Raw genomic sequence first — 18,374 nt, 5'->3', positions numbered from 1 at the left:
ATCATTATGGAACGACTGGGGTGCAACGAGGATTGGGTTGAGGAAGGCTTGTCCAGGCTGTTGTAAGTACTTGATTCAATGGGATTTCAAATGATCCTATTACTATGCAATAACACAGGAAGGTGAAGCGATATATTATGTAAAATAACCTCTAGTCTGGTGGAGACTGGAGAGAATGATAAACACAGGACGGTGAAGTGATTTATGTAAAATAACCTCTAGTCTGGTGGAGACTGGAGAGAATGATAAACACAGGACGGTGAAGTGATTTATGTAAAATAACATCTAGTCTGGTGGAGACTGGAGAGAATGATAAACACGGGACGGTGAAGTGATTTATGGAGATAATGATAAACAGTAATATAAAAAGGTCCAATGCAGCCGTTTTTATATCAAATCAGTTCTGGGTAACAATTAAAACCCAGAGTTAAAATCGTCAAAGAAAGAATAGTTTCTTAGCAAAATGCAAGAAGTCCAGGCAGTCTTTTCCAACAGCTCTCATGCTAAAAAGGACAATTTCACAGTATTATTGCAACCTATATAAATCACTGACTGCACTGCCCCTTTAAATAGTTGGCTGAACTTCCACAGGCTTGTTTCAGGCCCCCTGTTGTCAGATTACTGCAATAGCATCACAGCGACTTAGTTCATAAGAATATGACAACCATGGCATTGAACATTACCCGATTTCATGACAATAATATGCAGGAGTTTACAATGCCTGAACCAAAACTAAATGAAATAAGACTGATAAAGTTGTATCCCAAATAACATTAAATCAGATGTTTATTTAAGTGCAGTATTATTTCAATGTTAAGACTTATGACAATTTCCTCCAGTCTAAAATCACAGCCAAAATGATTTCAAAATCATAATAGCTAGTTCTACCTTAAAGGAATGTAGCAAAAAATATTAAGAGACAGACAAACCAATGTCGGACTAATACATTATTAATGTACAATAAAACAAATTAAATACATCAACTGTCCCTGGTAAATGTCAAGTCAAATTCCTAATTTGATATAGCTTGATATATCCAACAGATCAATCGTAGACCTCACTGACAAATTCAGTCAAACGACACAGTTGAAGGGTAATACAATAATTACTAATCATTTATATTATTTGATAAACTCTCCAACTCCAGCATGCATCCAGTGTTGTGGAATTTATATTATTTCTTCAGCTTGTCTTGGTACCATCACTGTTATTTGGCATGTCTGATTTGTCACGTTATGCTTTTCAAAACAGGCCTCACTGGGTGCACAAGAGATGTATCCCAGAGCTTCCTCAAGTCAGGGTCGTGTTCATTATGGCACACCATATAAAAACATTTTGCAACAGAAAAGTGTTTATTTTGGATAAGTTCAGAAAGTACCCTACATGACCAAAAGTATGTGGACACCTGCTCTTCCAAAATCATGGGCATTAATATGGAGTTGGTCCCCCCCTTTGCGGCTATAACATCCTCCACTCTTCTGGGAAGGCTTTCCACTAGATGTTGGAACATTTTTGCGGGGACTTGCTTCCATTCAGCCAGTGAGGTTGGGCAAGAGGCCTGGCTTGCAGTCGGCGTTCCAATTCATCCCAAAGGTGTTCGATGGGGTTGAGGTCAGGGCTCTGTGCAGGCCAGTCAAGTTCGACAGACCGTTTCTGTATGGACCTGGCTTTGTCCACGGGGGCATTGTGCTGAAACAGGAAAGGGCTTCCCCAAACTGTTGCCACAAAGTTGGAAGCACAGAAACGTCTAGAATGTCATTGCATGCTGTAGAGTTAAGATTTCCCTTCACTGGAAATAAGGGGCCCGAACCATAAACCACCACAGACCATTATTCTTCCTCCACCAACCTTTACATTTGGCACTCTGCATTGGGGCAGGTAGTGTTCTCCTGGCTTCCGCCAAACCCGGATTCGTCCGTCAGACAGAGAGATCGTGAAGCGGGATTCATCACTCCAAAGAATGCATTTCCGCTGGTCCAATGGTAGCGAGCTTTACACCACTCCAGCCGACACTTTGCATTGCGTATGGTAATCTTAGGCTTTTGTGCGCCTGCTCAACCATGGAAACCCATTTCATGAAGCTCCCGACGAACAATTATTGCGCTTACGTTGCATCCAGAGGCAGTTTGGAACTCGGAAGTCCCATTCTGTGAGCTTGTTGTTGCTCCTAGACGTTTCCGCCTCACAATAACAGCACTTCGTTGACCAGGACAGAAATGTGACGTACTGACTTGATGAAAAGGTGGCATCCTATGACGGTGCCACGTTAAATCACTGAGCTCTTCAGTAAGGCCAATGTTTGTCTATGGAGATTGCATGACTGTCCTTGGTTTTATACACCTGTCAGCAACATGTGGCTGAAATAGCCAAATCCAATCATTTGAAGGGCTGTCCACATACTTTTATCTCAGTTTCACTCGGTTTGAGAACATTTTCTCGCGTTTGGGGCCTATTGAACATGTCCCTAGGTTGTAGCAGGCAGTCAAACAGGGGCTCAGTACCTGAGACGTATTAATGCTAGGCTAATGAAAACAAGAGGAGCAGAGCCTAACCCCAGAGGAGCAGAGCCTAACCCCAGAGGAGCAGAGCCTAACCCCAGAGGAGCAGAGCCTAACCCCAGAGGAGCAGAGCCTAACCCCAGAGGAGCAGAGCCTAACCCCAGAGGGGCAGAGCCTAACCCCAGAGGGGCAGAGCCTAACCCCAGTGGGGCAGAGCCTAACCCCAGAGGGGCAGAGCCTAACCCCAGAGGGGCAGAGCCTAACCCCAGAGGGGCAGAGCCTAACCCCAGAGGGGCAGAGCCTAACCCCAGAGGAGCAGAGCCTAACCCCAGAGGGGCAGAGCCTAACCCCAGAGGAGCAGAGCCTAACCCCAGAGGAGCAGAGCCTAACCCCAGAGGAGCAGAGCCTAACCCCAGAGGAGCAGAGCCTAACCCCAGAGGAGCAGAGCCTAACCCCAGAGGAGCAGAGCCTAACCCCAGAGGAGCAGAGCCTAACCCCAGAGGAGCAGAGCCTAACCCCAGAGGGGCAGAGCCTAACCCCAGAGGGGCAGAGCCTAACCCCAGAGGGGCAGAGCCTAACCCCAGAGGGGCAGAGCCTAACCCCAGAGGGGCAGAGCCTAACCCCAGAGGGGCAGAGCCTAACCCCAGAGGGGCAGAGCCTAACCCCAGAGGGGCAGAGCCTAACCCCAGAGGGGCAGAGCTGTTAGTGGTTTAGATGGACATATTGTACACATACTGTACACCAAGACCTTGATACAAGCAAGCTTCCAGTCGATGAAAAGGCAGCTAAAAGAGTGTGTGCATGCACAGCTCAATTCTGATTTGTTTTTCCTTACAAATTGGTCTTTTGACCAATCAGATCAGCTCTTAAAAAGATCAGAATTGGCCAGCCTGTGTGTTGCATGTGAATGTGTTGCTTGTGCCTGCCCTGCGTGCACAGTGTCCCGTTCCAGCCGGTGGCAGTGGATGTTCCCGTTGTCACACGTACTGCTGGGGCTGTTTCTGCGGGGAGGCGGCCGAGGCCAGGGTCTTGGCTTTCTCTGTAGCAGTCTTCACTGTGTCCCGGACGCAGGGTTGGCGCTGGGGTGCCTCTCCTGTGGGCAGAAGACGAGAGAGACATGGGGTGAGTGTGTATACAGTAAACTAACCAACTTGGTTCCAAAACTGGTGGTACCATGAATGCAAAATGTGAACATGGAGTGAATGAATACAACTCCACATTACTTCAAGATTTGATATCCTGAGTCTAAAAGTGTGTGTGTGTGTTTGTGTTGGAAAGATCACAAGGCTCAGGTAACAGGACTCTTGTCATGATGAGGAAGCCAGCAGGACTTCTGGTCAGGGGTTTGTTCCTGGGTCAGCATTCTCTCTAACAGTGTGTGTGGTTTGACTATCCTTGTGGGTACCAGAAGTCCTCACAAGGATGGCAAAACAAGGAACATTTGACAAGTGGGGATATTTTGCCTGTCCCCACAAGGAAAAAGGCTATTTTAGACTTAGGGGTTAGAGTGAAGGTTAAAATGATTAGGGAAAATAGGATTTTGATTGGGAATACATTTTAAAACATGTGTGTGAAACAATATCAAATCTTCCCTCCATCTATCCATCCACCTATAAAATATTATTTGAGACGTAGGGGTTAGAGTTAAGGTGATCTCTACCATCCTCGGAGGTCTCCTAGTCAACACACTAGCACCGTCACAACAAAGACAAGCAGAGCATTCCTCTTCTTCAGTGTGAGTTGTGAACACGGAGGCCATCCAAATGCTTCTAACAGAAACTTCAAACATCTGGAAAATATTTAGACTGTCAGAGAGGAGAGGAGCCAATCTTGGAGTGGTTGTTGAGGCTGAGAGATCCTATCTGGAGCGACCAGTAGGGAGGAGGGGGAGAAAGAGACACACACACACAGGATCCAGTCAGACAGGCCAAGAAAGACTAAGATGAAAGTTAGGGAAAGAGGGCGAGAGAAAGATACTCAGAAAAAGGTGGCGGGTACTCCAGTAAGAGAGATCTAGACAAAAGTGTCTTGGTCAGTGAGTTGGTCAGGCCCACTGAGTCTGGCCAGCCTACAAGAGATGGGATCGGTGGCAGCATAGCGTGATGTGGCCCAGAGGAACCTTAGCTCAGGGGACAAACTGTACTGGGAACAGGGACAAGGAGAGAGGGGACAGAGGGAGGAGGCTACTAGAGTAACTGTACTGGGAACAGTGACAAGGAGAGAGGGGACAGAGGGAGGAAGCTACAGTAACTGTACTGGGAACAGGGATGAGAAGACAGTGAGGAAGAAGAAGTTCTATGTTCTATGCTAGGCCTGGGTCTGGCTAAGACTTCATAGCACCATATACACTGTTCTACTACAAATAGACAGACAATGGGGGGGAAACTATGACAACACACTCTCTCTGCTCTCCCTTTCTCCCTCCGTCTCCCCCTGACTGAACCCAGCACAGCTGCAGGTCTGGAGCCACTGACCAGAATAACCACTGGTGCCTTCCCAGGGCCGGCTGCCTTGGCTGACCCCCAGAGCACCTCTCTCTGGGGGTATAGAAGGCTTCTGAGGCCTCCACACAAAGCCACATCTTTCCTCTGGGCTCTTTGAGCTCAACCCTCGCTCCCGCTCTCTTTCTCTTCCTCAGACGCTGTCGCGAACCTCGTGGCTGGAGATGCAGGCAGGAGGGAAGATTAGTCGCTTCACACAAACGGACGTGTGTCTGTGTACGCAGTTGCAAACACAAGCAGACACACCGACGCAGTCGGATAGTCTAGCGCACACACCAACAGAAATACGTGCAGTCTCACACACTCTGTTATGACTAAAAACCTGTTTGATGTTGGCCAATGACAGCAGGAAGTGGCCCTGGTTGTTTCTACTACACTGTCTGAAATGGCACCCTACTCCCCATTGGCCCTGGTCAAAAGTAGTGCACTACATAGTGGATAGGGTGACTTTCCAGACGCACATGACTTTGATCAAACGTTCTTGGAATATCTGGTAAGCTCGTTTGACGATTTCTCAGTTATGTATCATCCTTGCTCCGACTCCTTTCACAGTACTGGAGCTACTGTGTATCGGTTCTGGCCGCTCCTGTGGAGGAGCACAATTAACTGAAAAGTCGGGCACAGTGGGAGGTTGGGTAGGCAGAGCGGTGCTAAGATAAAGAGACGCTGTAAAGCTTTAAAAACGCGAGGAACGATCCTCCACTATGTGGGGGAATGATCTGCCAGGGTTTCTGCACCCTGAGGAAATATTCTATTCCCAGAGTAAGTGAATTAATAAAAACTCACGAAACTAGAAAATGTCCTTTGTTCATGTCACCTGAACAGGAAAATTAAATATCACAGAAGTTACATCAAATCAATTTAGAGTGGAATATTATGTGAATCATAACATGATTCACAGCTATTTTCATGAAAATAAAAAATAAATAATAAAAATTCTCAAGTTATAATTCCTTCAGCCTACATGCACTTGCATCAACCGGAGCAAAATGATGGTACACTAGTCTACAAAACATTAGGAACACCTGCGCTTTCCATGAAACACACTGACAAGGTGAATCCCCTATTGATGGCACTTTAAATAAAAATTTAATTAAAAAAATTTGCCCTTTTTTCCCCCTCCCCAATTTCATGGTATCCAATTGGTAGTTAAGTCTTGTCTCATCGCTGCAACTCCAGTACGGACTCGGGAGAGGCGAAGGTCGAGAGCCATGCGTCGCCTGAAACAACCCAACCTAGCCACACTGCTTCTTGACACAATGCACATCCAACCCGGAAGAGGAAACACCGTACACCTGGCGACCTGGTCAGCGTGAACTGTGCCCGGCCCAACAAACGAGTTGCTTGTGCGCGATGAGACAAGGATATCCCTGCCGGCCAAACCCTCCCTAACCCGGACGCCGCTGGGCCAATTGTGTGATGTCACTTGTTAAATCAACTTCAAACTCAGTACAGGTGAAGCCTTGCGACACTGATTGTGTGTGTGCCATTCAGACAGTACCGGTAAATGGGCGAGACAAAAGATTGAAGTGCCTTTGAACGGGGTATGGTAGTATATGCCAGGTGCACAAGAACTGCAACGCTGCTGGGATTTTCCACTTTTAACAGTTTGCATTGGCGTCAACATGGGCCAGCATCCCTGTGGAATGTTTTCAACACCTTATAGTCCATGACCCGAAACATTGAGGCTGTTCTGAGGGCAAAGGGGGTTGCAACTCAATATTAGGAAGGTGTTCTTAATGTTTTGTACACAGTATTTGCAGCAGCTACAGAACCACAGAAACACAATACAGGATCTAATGCTCTAGAAAAGCTGGTCATGTCTGTCCACATTGATGCCAAAGGGAATCATGACTGTATTGTTCCTCAACTACTGTGGATACTAGAGATTGTTCTAGAAATGGCTGCCTAGTGGCTACAGAAGCTACTACCAGACAGACAAGTGACATCCCCCAGCAAGGGTTTGGGACGAGGGTGTCACAGATCCATGGCTCTGTTGCAAAATCCACACAAGTCTACACCTGTTGTATTCGGTGCACGTGACAAACTTTAATTTGATGCATACCATTTAGGAGGAAGCTATTGTGTCAAATGGTATCTTATGTACTATATAGTGAAGTACACTACTATTGACCAGGGCCCATAAGACTAAAGTAGTACACTATATAGGGCACAGGGACCAACTTCAGACAGTCTGCACTGGACAAGTGGTACAATAGTATGGATATTGGAACGTAGCCATACCGTCACCATAGTGACAGATCCTAGTACTGTACTGACCCCCATAATAAACCTGAGACCTAGTCCAGCTGTAGTGACAGACCCTAGTACTGTACTGACCCCCATAATAAACCTGAGACCCTAGTAACAGACCCTAGTACTGTACTGACCACCATAATAAACCTGAGACCTAGTCCAGACAGACCCTAGTACTGTACTGACCTCCATAATAAACCTGAGACCTAGTCCAGACAGACCCTAGTACTGTACTAACCACCATAATAAACCTGAGACCTAGTGACAGACCCTAGTACTGTACTGACCACCATAATAAACCTGAGACCTAGTGATAGTACTGTATAGTGACAGACCCTAGTACTGTACTGACCTCCATAATAAACCTGAGACCTAGTGACAGACCCTAGTAGTGACCCTAGTACTGTACTGACCACCATAATAAACCTGAGACCTAGTGACAGACCCTAGTACTGTACTGACCTCCATAATAAACCTGAGACCTAGTGACAGACCCTAGTACTGTACTGACCACCATAATAAACCTGAGACCTAGTGACAGACCCTAGTACTGTACTGACCACCATAATAAACCTGACCTAGTCCCCTAGTACTGTACTGACCTCCATAATAAACCTGAGACCTAGTGACAGACCCTAGTACTGTACTGACCTCCATAATAAACCTGACCTAGTCCAGACAGACCCTAGTACTGTACTGACCACCATAATAAACCTGAGACCTACAGACCCTAACTGTACCCTCCATAATAAACCTGAGACCTAGTGACAGACCCTAGTACTGTACTGACCTCCATAATAAACCTGAGACCTAGTGACAGACCCTAGTACTGTACTGACCTCCATAATAAACCTGAGACCTAGTCCAGCTGTAGTACAGACCCTAGTACTGTACTGACCTCCATAATAAACCTGAGACCTAGTGACAGACCCTACTGACCTCCATACTGTAGTGACAGACCCTAGTACTGTACTGACCTCCATAATAAACCTGAGACCTAGTCCAGCTGTAGTGACAGACCCTAGTACTGTAGACCCAGACCCTAGTACTGTACTGACCTCCATAATAAACCTGAGACCTAGTGACAGACCCTAGTACTGTACTGACCTCCATAATAAACCTGAGACCTAGTCCAGCTGTAGTGACAGACCCTAGTACTGTACTGACCTCCATAATAAACCTGAGACCTAGTCCAGCTGTAGTGACAGACCCTAGTACTGTACTGACCACCATAATAAACCTGAGACCCAGCTGTAGTGACAGACCCTAGTACTGTACTGACCACCATAATAAACCTGAGACCTAGTCCAGCTGTAGTGACCTCCATAATAAACCTGAGACCTAGTGACAGACCATAATAAACCTGAGACCTAGTGACAGACCCTAGTACTGTACTGACCACCATAATAAACCTGAGACCTAGTGACAGACCCTAGTACTGTACTGACCTCCATAATAAACCTGAGACCTAGTCCAGACCCTGTACTGTACTGTGACAGTCCACAGACCCTAGTACTGTACTGACCTCCATAATAAACCTGAGACCTAATAAACCTGACTGGACCTAATAAACCTGAGACCTAGTAGTGACAGACCCTGATGCACATAATAAACCTGAGACAGTCCAGCTGTAGACCCTAGGGACAAAATAAACCTGAGACCTAGTGGAAATATGTCCATAATAAACCTGAGACAATAACAGACCCTAAAACCACCATAATAAACCTGAGACCAAATTCTGACAGACCCTGGTACTGTTTCCATAATAAACCTGAGACCTAGATGACAACCCTGAATGTTCCCCATAATAAACCTGAGACCTAGTACAGACCCTTACTGACTTAAATCCTAGACAGTCCAGCTGTAGAGACCTGAAAATGGTCAACAACCCTAATTCGACAGAGCTTGAAAACCTGAGACCCAGCTGTAGTGACAGACCCTAGTTTTGAAAAGAACGGGCAAATGTTGCACAATCCAGGTGTAGAAAGCTCCTAGTGACTTACCCAGAAAGACTCACAGCTGTAATCGCTGCCAAAAAAGTGCTTCTACAAAGTATTGACCTCAGAGGTGTGAATACTTATGTTTTTAGAAATTTTTGCAAATTTATTACAAATGAAATACAAATCTCATTTACATGTCTTCACTTTGTCATTATGGGGTATTGTGTGTAAATGGTGAGGAAAAACTAGATATTTAATCCATTTTGAGTTGCGTCTGTAACACAACAAAATGTAGAATAAGTCAAGGGGTACTGAACACTTCCTGAAAGCCCTGTGGCATATGGCGCAGTCACACAACGCCTGGGACCAGACACTTGTCTGTGACTATCGGCTTAAGCTAGAGTCACATGGGATGTTTTCAGACTCTGAACATAGACAGTTCAATCATAGACTCAACCAGACTCGTTCAATTAGGAGAGTGGGAACTAGTAGGTGTCAATCTTTAGGGAGGGATATCTCTGAGACGAGAAAATGGCCATACTCAAGACATGCAGTAAATCACTAATCATTATCGTCGTATCACTCCACTCGGCGAAGGACTTCGAGACGCAATCACGGCCTGATTATCCACAGACGATTGTGTTCCACTTCCAGGGGAGAGAGATCTGGCGTCTGCTCACCCAAAGGCATGATGAGAGGGTTAGTGTTGAGAGTTGATTGGTGGGTGGGAGCTGTGATTCATTTCACGACTTCACTTCATACCACAGCAATCAGCCATGAGGAGACTGACATACTTTTTGGTACTTTGCTGCTTTCCGTCATATTTTCCACATTACACAATCTCCCAAAAATATAACTTTTCCCCTCTAAGAAAAGTTTGCCCATCGCCTCCAACCACATCATAAATCCCAGAAATAAAGTTGTTTGGTTCCCTGCTTCTCCTACTTCAGTACGTACCGTGTAAGTTAGACAGAGCGTACTCCAGGCCCTTCATGGCCTTCACCTGGTTGCTCTTGAAGCGGGCCAAGCCAAACTCCTGGGGAGCAGAACAGACGGACACGACAGGAAACAGCAGGGTTTAAATGGGGAGACATGAGAACAGCAGGGTACTTCCCCCCCCCCTCTTCCTTTCATCTCTCTTGTTCTCTCTCTTTCCCTTCATCTCGACTTCCTTTCTCTCTCTAGGGGTAGTCAAGGCTAGCCAACACACTGCTAATAATAATAATAATAAGTTTTTTCTACCCTTGCGTAGAAAACATTCCTGGTGGAAGATGACCATTTCTTTGTTTTGGCATCTGCAGACACTTTTCCTCTTGTGCCATTACTCGACCCTATAAACCCACTCTCGTGTGTGTGTGTGTGTGTGTGTGTGAGAGAGAGACAGAATGCCTAGCTTGCTGAGGTGGAAAATACTTATGTGGGCCTCTTAGATTTGCCGACCAAATATCTGGGTGGAACTTAAGGGAAAATCTGTTTTTCAACTCAGACTGGGCTTTTGTTATAGATGGATTATATACATATGTTCTCATAGGTGTCCAACAACGACCGCAAGCAGATCCTTCAAATTGATTTCCCAGGCTACAAATCCAAATGTACTGCTGCTTTGCAGACTGCTGCTATTCAATATCTGCTCCCATTTAAACGGGTCATGGCTTTGGTGATGAAAAGGGATCGTCTGTCCTGAGGTGAACTGGAGGTGAGGTACTTGAACTATTTTGCTGTAGTGTAGTGGTCCTCTGAGCCTCGTATACGTGGATGTATTCAATAGCCATCAGGCCTGGGTTCAAATAGTATTTGTTATCCATTAAAATAATTTAGCTGCACTTGTTTGAGCCTGATTGGCGCAATGTCACCAATGGAGTAGTCCCAAAACCAAACTCATTCGGCAACCCAGACAGGCTCAATCAAACGCTCAAAGTATTTGTAAGAAAGCAAACACTATTTGAACCCAGGTCTGCTTCAAACATTACTTTAGTCCTGGATGTACACTATCCATACAGGGAGACAGGACTGTCCTCTAGCTGCTCTGGGGCTGGCCTGTCCTCTAGCTGCTCTGGGGCTGGCCTGTCCTCTAGCTGCTCTGGGGCTGGCCTGTCCTCTAGCTGCTCTGGGGCTGGCCTGTCCTCTAGCTGCTCTGGGGCTGGCCTGTCCTATAGCTGCTCTGGGGCTGGCCTGTCCTATAGCTGCTCTGGGGCTGGCCTGTCCTATAGCTGCTCTGGGGCTGGCCTGTCCTATAGCTGCTCTGGGGCTGGCCTGTCCTATAGCTGCTCTGGGGCTGGCCTGTCCTATAGCTGCTCTGGGGCTGTGGTGTTTTCTGTTGTGCTGTACTACATCGGTGCTGTACCTGGATAGGTCTGGAGAAGCCGTAGACTCCAGAAGAGATCCAGGCCTCTCGTCTGAGCAGCGTGAAGGCAGGCCGGTCCTCTGACTCCTGGAACACGCAGCGCTCCTCCACAGTCTAGGAAAGAAAGGAGGAAGGGATGGGGGAGAGGGTTGTTAACCAGGTGGTGTTGGTTTGATGCCCTCAACTATAGGGCACAATACATAAAGAAGCAAACAACTTCAATGCAAAATGAATGAAGAACAAGTTATCAATTCCACTTCATTTTGAGGAACTGGTTGCATGCGATAATAACACACTGTTTTGAAAGAATCTGACATTTTGTTCCGAAATATGATCTTGTAGATAATTACAAAGTTGTTCCATCTGTCTAGTGATATGAGTCATCCCCTCCTTCAGCTGCCGTCTACTGGAATCAAAACAAGACAGCGCTCGCTAGCATGCCGCCACAACGCTTTGCGTTAACTAGACGGCGGGCATAATCTGGTGGGGTGTGGGTGGGTGTGTGTTCCTTATGGAGCTCCTCTTTGCTCATCCATCAAGTTGACAGCACTATATCTTGTTAGATAGACGTCAAGTGTTGGCGATCTTGAGACGAACACACAGTGGGAAGGGGATGGACAAAGTGTTGGTTGAATCATAAAAAGGTCTGTGTATGATTGTAGTGTAGGTCTAGTTGACATTGACCAGGTATGGTGAGATAAAATGTCTCATTCAGTCTCTCACATTAAAGCCTTGTTCTATTGCTAACCGTAGAATGGAGTGAACTCTGACTCTCGTAGAGACTTGAGATGTAAACCATGAGATATCCACCCACCCGGCTGACTCAAAGGAGGTTACACAACTTCATCTCTTTCTCATCCAACAAACCAGGTCCCTGAGAAACAGAAAACCACCAACAATACATTTCACGTCTGTGTCTCTTTAGTCAAGGGCTTACCAGTCCGAACCAATATCCAGCCAGACAGAGGAAATGTTGCAATTTTTTTTATAGGAAATGTCACAAATTATATACAATGGAAAACATTGTGGGTATCAGCATGAAGGAATTTCTCTGGGAAACAGTATATTCATTATGCTGTAGGCTTGGAGACGGTCGGTTGCTAGAGAAAACAAACAAGCGCAACCAGTAAACAAGCCAGTCTCTCAGGGGGCGGGGCAACGCAGAGGGCACTTTCTTGTCAATGTCTAGGGTCTTGTGGCTGTAATATAGGTCAACCACTGGAGGTCATGAAGGGACAGATACCAACCTAGCTTAAACCCCTGAGGAAAATATATTTCATTCTGTATCTAAAGACATGCAATAATAACACTATTTGGACAGCAGTTTTCATGTAGACGTGCATATCAAAGTCTCTGTTCAATAGTAGGCTGTGTGAGAATACGTAGATACATTCTTATCTTAGTCAACACTAATAGTGTCAGTGTTTCCTTTTTTAGAGGCGGTGCTCCGCTGCTAGATGCAGTAGGGGAAACACAGCGTGTTCCTCTGTCTGGTGGTGGTGCTGATACCATCTCCTAAAGACAGAACACGGATTTCTAACAAATACAAGACACTACATGGTGCTGAGTCAGTGTACTGTGAAGGGACATGAGCGTCCACCATCCTAGTAAAACAGAGAAACCTACACGTACTAACAAACACATACATGAACTACATGTGCCTGGCATGAGTGTCAAACCCACATGTTTGGTGTTACAAGCACCATTCTCCAACCACTAAGCTGTGGGAACCAGTATCCCTGAGTTCCAAATCAACACCTAGCCCCTACTCACTTCTTGGTGTAGGGGCTTGGGGTCGACTCAGAACGGAGCATATGTCGGAGTGTACCTCACCATTAACGTAGTGTGATTGAGGTTCCAGGTGTACGTGGTGAGGCTCTTGGTGACCGGGTCGACGACGGAGTCCTCTACGATGTAGACGGAGCGTGATAGGTTGGAGGGGAAGAGGAACTCGGCCCAGCGAGGCATTCGATTGGTCTTGGTGAGCAGGCGTCTGGAGAGAAGCCGCTGGTCCGCCGTCACCTCGCGGAGCACCACGTCCTCCGTGAGAACATGGGTACTGATGCACGGGAACACAGTGTTTGTGGTTTACTATCAGTTGGTCCAATTATTAGTTGTTCAGACAACATAACTTAACATACTCCACAAACACATTTTTAACATTGTCAGTACTTCTGCATTTAACCTGCTAAATAGTTGCAGATTTGTACATTTCAAGTCCTTGTATTTGATTATTAGCAATCGAATACAAACCTTGAATCAAGTACTCAAATAAAAGGAAAGATGGCTGGGTTAAATACAGAGCAGAAATTAACAATACAAACTAAATGAAGCCACTGACTGAATAAGTCACTTCCTTCTGATCTGACAAAGCTTGGCATCACTTCTCCACTGTGGTCATTCTCAGTTCTCCATCTTAATAAACTCTTCTCACTGTTGTTTTTTCTAAACCTGTGTAACAGCGTCAGACACCATCGTCTCATTGTGATTGAGAACAGGGCAATTCCACAGTAACATAATGATGCTGAGACTCCGATTTTTTTTTCACTTTAGAATGTATATCAAACAAAAAACAATGACTGCAAAGTTAAACAAACTGTACAACTCTATGCATAAGGACTACTTGTAGGTCTAGTTGACATTGGGGCGGCAGGGTAGCCTAGTGGTTAGAGCGTTGGACTAGTAACCGGAAGGTTGCAAGTTCAAATCCCCGAGCTGACAAGGTACAAATCTGCCGTCCTGCCCCTGAACACGCAGTTAACCCACTGTTCCTAGGCCGTCATTGAAAATAAGAATTTGTTCTTTATTGACTTGCCTAGTAAAATAAAGGTAAAATAAATAAAAATAAAACTTGTAACAATGTCCACTGAACATTTTACAAAAACACATTTGGTTGAACAGTGCAGATGCACAGTTTGGCTATAGAATGACGATTGGTGCCGTTTGTGCAGATTTACATTCACCGCTGATAGTAGGAGAAAGCAGACAGGTTTTCCATGGGTCTGGAGTTTGTTACTCAATGGTAAAGAGGATATCCCTTCTCTCTCCTACTAGATGCACATCTCACCAGATCATTGAGGCATCCGCCATAAAAAGGACAGCGCGAGGTCCTGTACCTGAATGGGTTGGGATACCTCTGCCAGAAGGCAGAGACAACATGGTCCCACGTGGTCCTGATGTCTACATCGTTAGAGAAGTACTTGACCATTCTCCCCCTGCCTGCCGATGTGCAGGCTGTTGGTCTGAACACGGACTACTTCGGGTTGTCCTGTCTGTGATAACTATGCTGGGTGCTCTGATGTTACTGACTCCATCCACACCTGACGCACACACTGAACCCTGGCGAGGAAGAGAGGTGGAGGGAGGGAGAGAGGGGTATTTCAGGATAACAGGTATAATAGGACAGACCTTTATCTCAGCTACATGTAGGTCTGATAACATCAGATACTGTATGTGTTCAAAACAGAACCAAAAATATATGTTGCTCTGCTCTAGGTTTGTAGCCACTACTGGCTAGCTACAGCCCTCTGTGGTTATTATGTGCAGCTTCAATCATTTTAGTCATTTAACAGACACTTATGCAGTGCGACTTACATGAGAAATTAGGGTTAAGTGCCTTGCTCACGGGCACAGCGGCAGATTATTCACCTAGTCGGCTCGTGGATTCAAACCAGTGACCTTTCAGTTACTGACCCAATGCGCTTAACCATTAGGCTGCCTGCTGCCGGTCCCACAATATAGGATGTACTGTGTAAAAGTAGCTAGCTTAGTATCTCCTGACAGCTGGGTCAAATACACACAGGTATCATATGAACTTAGAGCAGTACACCCTGCGGGGTATCACCGTTCGCTTTACTAGACCTGTCACAGATTCAGTCACATACTGTACAAGGGGAGAAGGAACATTGCTCAGGTTGCATGGGAAATAACGTGACCCCCTGCAACATGTGACAGTTGTGACGTTAGATGACGATCGGCACAAGGTCTTCACTAGTTACCACAACTACAAAGTCATAATTGTCACTAAACCCCGCCTGTTCCTACAAATTATCTCCTTAACATCTAAGCTTTACCCTAAACTTAACCACACTGCTAACCTTATGACTAACCTTAATTTAAAGATCAAAAAGCACATTTTTGTTTTCATTCATTTTTACGAACTAGACCATTTTGACTTTATGGCTGTGGTAACTAGTGACAACCATCAAACTGCTCATTCAATCGAAAAAGCATACCGGTTTTGAAATTAATCGTGTTCTATTAATACCTATCTACATTGCCAAGAACATAACTCCCGTTCCCTTTACAATGTACTTGTCTGGATTGAGCGTACTGGTCTTTGTGGAACATGTCACATTGACTGATCGTGCTATTATGCAACCTAGCTGGCAAAAACACTAAATTCATGCACGATTATGAAGGCTTGATAGTAATTCGCTACTATACGGGTTTGTCTAGCTTACTGACAATTTTAGCAGTTTCACATGGTGAAATGTAACGTTAGCTATCGTTTTGTTACGTGTTAGCATGAGTAGCTTAGCTAGCTAGCTAATTCCTCAAAATACAGATTATATCAAGTTATCAAACTGTACTGAACTATGGCAAGTATTTACTGTTCACATACCTGATATACTATCGCAGCATTTATGGGGATTTTCAGTGCACCAATAGTTAGATTTCCTCCGTCATGTTCCCTATTTTGATAGTAGCGTAACAGCAGTCGTCATTGAATCGGAAGTTGCCTAGTCCAAAAATGGCATGTGTAGTATCCAACAATGCACCGCTTTAATCATGAATATTCATGACATGACTTCAACTCTCTTCTTCTATTGGACTTCATTGGTGAAAACCACGCTGATGAAGATACATTGTCATGATGTATACTTTTTTTAAACGGGAATATCTTTCGTTATTTGTCTGTTCTTGGAAATGTTTACATTTTGAAATAATGTAAGGTAATAATTCACATCCAAACTCTTAATAATTTGTTTTTAGTAGCCTCTACAGTACATTGGCAGTGGTATATCCCCTTCTCGTGGTCTCTGTAACAGGTTTGTACTGTGCATATTGAACTATTTGCATGATTCACGTCGATTTGTGCATCATCTGGGCAGATGTAATCACAAAAACGTTTAATCATTTCTTTATTTAGTAACTATACCACAAACACACCAATGCATTAAATGGATTTTGCTGAATAAGATATGCAATAGATACTTGATCATTAAGACAAAAATATATAAAATAGTGCAAATGTAAATGTCCATTTAGAGAAATATCTTAATGCCCATTTAGATTAGATATTTATACAATATGAAAGAAAAATCCAAAATAAATAGGGAACATACAATTCATTCATGAAACAAATACTGCAAATGTCTTTCTTATGTTACCTGCTTCAACATGAGTAGTGCAGTATTATTTATCTGTAAGATAAACAGGCTTACTATTCATGTCCCAGGTACACCTAAATAGATGTAGTAGTTTACGAGTTCCAGTAATAGGGTTTTCCCAGTAGGCTTCAGTATCCACACTTAGACCACAGTCTCTATGCCCCACATAAAATCTCTGGGTTTGGTGTGGCAGTAACCGGGTCCGTACGGAGAGAAGTCTCCCTCGTAGTACACCACAAAACTGTCCCGTTGCTGCTGAGGCACACAATGCACCTTACTACTATAGGCCCCACAGTGACTGTCCAGAGCGTAGGACTTACTATCATAGATACTGTAGTTAGAGACACCTGCCATGGCCATCAAGGCACTAGCTGGGTAGCGTCGCACCTCATCATGGTTGTGCTTCACTTTATTGATCAGATGACCAGATTCCTTCACTGTTGTAATGGTAATGGATACAGAGTCTGCTCCAGCCCCAGATCTATACCCAGTCTCAGTCCTCTTGTCCCCATAAGGCTCCTCTGAGTCTCTGGCCACCTTGGAAGACTCTTTGGTTCTAGGCATCTGCTTCCTCCTCCTACACTTGCGACAGAGGCAGTTGAGACATTGGCGCCAGGTGGGGAACTTGGTGCAGCCATTGGTTCTGTTAGCCAGAATGATAGCCACCACCCCTGGGAGGCAGATGGCAGGTCCAATGGCGATGAGAGGGATCCCGCCCAGGGTCTCTCCCTTCATGCCCGACATGGTGAACATGAAGCCAAAGAACAGTAAGGGGCTGCTGATGGCCACCACCATCCCTGTGCGGGGGTTCATGTCATCGACCCTCATGGTGTCCAGCCCTCCACGTCACTGAGTTCGCTCACTTCGAGACGGTACACTCCTCACAGTCCTCTTGTAACACTGTATTCCAGAGTCTGTTGGTGTTTACAAATCAATACAGAAATAAAGCTGGTAAACTCTACCATGATAGGTTAGGACATAATAGTAGAAAAGAGATCTCAATACAGCAATACATTCTCATCCCAAATCCAAGCCAAACCAATCTGTGACTTCCCCACATACAGGCAAGCCCCCTACTACAGAGGTGTCAACCCTCATTACAAGGATAAACTGTCCAAGCAGGAGACGGCTGCTTTTATAGTGAATGAGCACACGTCACAACATCATGGTAAATGAATGCCGCAGTAACATGTGTAGCACCACAAGACTTCTGGGAGCCACTCACAAGATGGGATATGTCGGGCGCATGCAATCTGTCGATCACTCAAATGGCATTGAGTGTCTAATTAACACACTTTTCAACCAGGCATGTCATGCCTTCAGCTCTCTTTCTTCGCTATTACACAGCACTAGTTTGTGATGTACTTACCTTCTCCACTTCATAACAAATGGTGGAAGGCAACTGCCATATTCACTGAAGTATAAACTTCCCCCTGTCAAAA

General features: G+C 45.2%; 2 protein-coding genes across 2 annotated transcripts; both read right to left on the bottom strand.

The window, feature by feature from the left end:
• Positions 1-321: 321 nt before the first annotated feature.
• On the bottom strand, positions 322-16,295 carry LOC135507100 (PRELI domain-containing protein 1, mitochondrial-like). The gene is made up of 6 exons (XM_064926646.1): positions 16,164-16,295; positions 14,656-14,878; positions 13,373-13,598; positions 11,540-11,653; positions 10,153-10,231; positions 322-3,591 (listed from the first exon to the last, which is right to left on the bottom strand). Exons 2-6 carry the CDS (start codon positions 14,745-14,747, stop codon positions 3,476-3,478), a joined length of 627 nt encoding a protein of 208 aa, XP_064782718.1. The 5' UTR covers positions 14,748-14,878; positions 16,164-16,295; the 3' UTR covers positions 322-3,475.
• Positions 16,296-17,073: 778 nt separating this feature from the next.
• Positions 17,074-17,760, bottom strand: LOC135506569 (transmembrane protein 215-like). The gene has a single exon (XM_064925909.1). The coding sequence runs from the start codon at positions 17,758-17,760 to the stop codon at positions 17,074-17,076; it is 687 nt and encodes a 228-aa protein (XP_064781981.1).
• Positions 17,761-18,374: the final 614 nt, after the last annotated feature.

Source organism: Oncorhynchus masou, chromosome 20, assembly GCF_036934945.1.
Source record: "Oncorhynchus masou masou isolate Uvic2021 chromosome 20, UVic_Omas_1.1, whole genome shotgun sequence".
NCBI lineage: Eukaryota > Metazoa > Chordata > Actinopteri > Salmoniformes > Salmonidae > Oncorhynchus > Oncorhynchus masou.
This window is presented reverse-complemented; position numbering and strand designations above follow the sequence as displayed.

Bases quoted from the DNA above. Each gene is read 5' to 3' on its own strand.
- LOC135507100 (XM_064926646.1), bottom strand. From the start codon at position 14,747: ATGGTCAAGTACTTCTCTAACGATGTAGACATCAGGACCACGTGGGAC. The intron at 13,599-14,655 runs GTACAGGACCTC...CCCGTGCATCAG, and splicing joins AGGTATCCCAACCCATTCAG to TACCCATGTTCTCACGGAGG. The intron at 11,654-13,372 runs GTGAGGTACACT...TTTCTTTCCTAG, and splicing joins TCAATCACACTACGTTAATG to ACTGTGGAGGAGCGCTGCGT.
- LOC135506569 (XM_064925909.1), bottom strand. From the start codon at position 17,760: ATGAGGGTCGATGACATGAACCCCCGCACAGGGATGGTGGTGGCCATC.